The 1,368-nt window shown below is 55.6% G+C and overlaps 1 protein-coding gene across 1 annotated transcript in view; it reads right to left on the bottom strand.

Annotated features, from left to right (window-relative positions):
• ADGRA2 (adhesion G protein-coupled receptor A2) overlaps window positions 1-1,368 on the bottom strand; it is a gene marked incomplete at its 5' end in the record, with an annotated part of 8,347 nt that overhangs the window by 5,610 nt on the left and 1,369 nt on the right. Inside the window, 2 exon segments of the mRNA XM_031064491.1 lie at window positions 179-343; window positions 1,144-1,365. Of these exon segments, the coding sequence (XP_030920351.1) occupies window positions 179-343; window positions 1,144-1,365 (387 nt within the window).

The raw sequence follows: 1,368 nt of genomic DNA, 5'->3' as shown, positions 1-1,368 counted from the left end.
CTGCTGGAGCCAGGCTGCGCCGCCGGCACGGGAAGCCCTTCAAAAGCTGGTGCCGTTAATCGCTACCAGACGCGCGGTCACCTGCGGCCAGTGGGGCCCTGCACGCACCGCTTGCTCTCCGCACAGCACCGGCCACGTGTCCCCCACGCCACGGCACCTGCGCCGCCCATGTCCCCACCTGAAGTCCCCGCGGTTGTTGGTGACCCTCTCGGCAGGGCAGTAGGATGCAGAGGTCTCCAGCACCACGATCTCCACCTTCTTGCTGACGTTACCCTGCGAGGTGGAGACGGCGCATTCCCACTCGCCGTTGGCGGAGACGTGGATGTTGGAGAGGATGAGCTCGCTGCGGGCACAGGAGAGGGGCTGGCACAGCAATCCCCCAAGCTTGGGGACAGGGGGACACAGGCCATGAAGCACCAAGGGTGCCCACACTCTGCAGCCTGCCCACAGCACTCACTACCTGACGCTGGCTGGGGGCTCTGTACAAACCACGAACAGGACGGGGCTGCTGTTGAACGTGCCTTGAGCTGTTTTATTTTCCAGCATCAGTCTCATTACATGGTCATGACAATGAGAAGATGCCAGCAGCTCACATTCCAAGCAGCAGAACAAGAACTTAATCTTACAACTCACTTTAAAAGTTTTTTGACCAATCACACAAAGCAAAAGCACATTGACAGTAGTTCCATCCAACCACTGTAAGCACAGGTACCTTTGGTTAAACAATGCTTGCTTATTTCAGATACAACACCTGCTTGTGAGCCTTAAAACACAATGCACAGAGCTCCATTATTAAGCTTCAATCTTCCTAATATCTCACTAGATAAACTTTTCTGTAGCTTAGAAAGTTATTCTAGACAAGCATTAATACACAGATCATTGTTCTATTTGTCCTTGCTTTTCTACAGTTTAAATAATTTTTCTGCTGACCAATCTCATGGCTGCTGCTTAGCTCTAATCGCTGTTCTGCAGTCTCTGGGGCCTGCCTTTTGCAGCTTTCCCAAACCCCTCTGATTTTGTGGATTCCCACAGGTACCCACACACCCGTGACTCCTGTGGCCACGAGTGGTCGCCTCCGTTCCCACACCATCCCTATCTCAATCCCAATTCCATCCTCGCTCCCATCCCGGCCCCACCCCTGACCTGGTGATGAAGGTGCAATCATGGATGAGACTCTCCTCCACGATGACTCCCGTCTGCTCATCCTCCCGCACGGGCTGGCGGTTGTGGAACCAGCGGATCTGCGTGCTGTTATCCAGGTACGTGGCCGTGCACTGGAAGGGCAGCCGGTCGCCCTGGAACACCACCTGGCGCAGCGACGGGATCAGCTGGTGGGTGTGCAGCTCCGGGGCTCCCGCTGCGGGGGAC

Source organism: Geospiza fortis, unplaced genomic scaffold (genome assembly GCF_000277835.1).
Source record: "Geospiza fortis unplaced genomic scaffold, GeoFor_1.0 scaffold371, whole genome shotgun sequence".
NCBI lineage: Eukaryota > Metazoa > Chordata > Aves > Passeriformes > Thraupidae > Geospiza > Geospiza fortis.
Note: the sequence above shows the minus strand (reverse complement) of the source record. Positions and strands in the feature narration are given on the sequence as shown.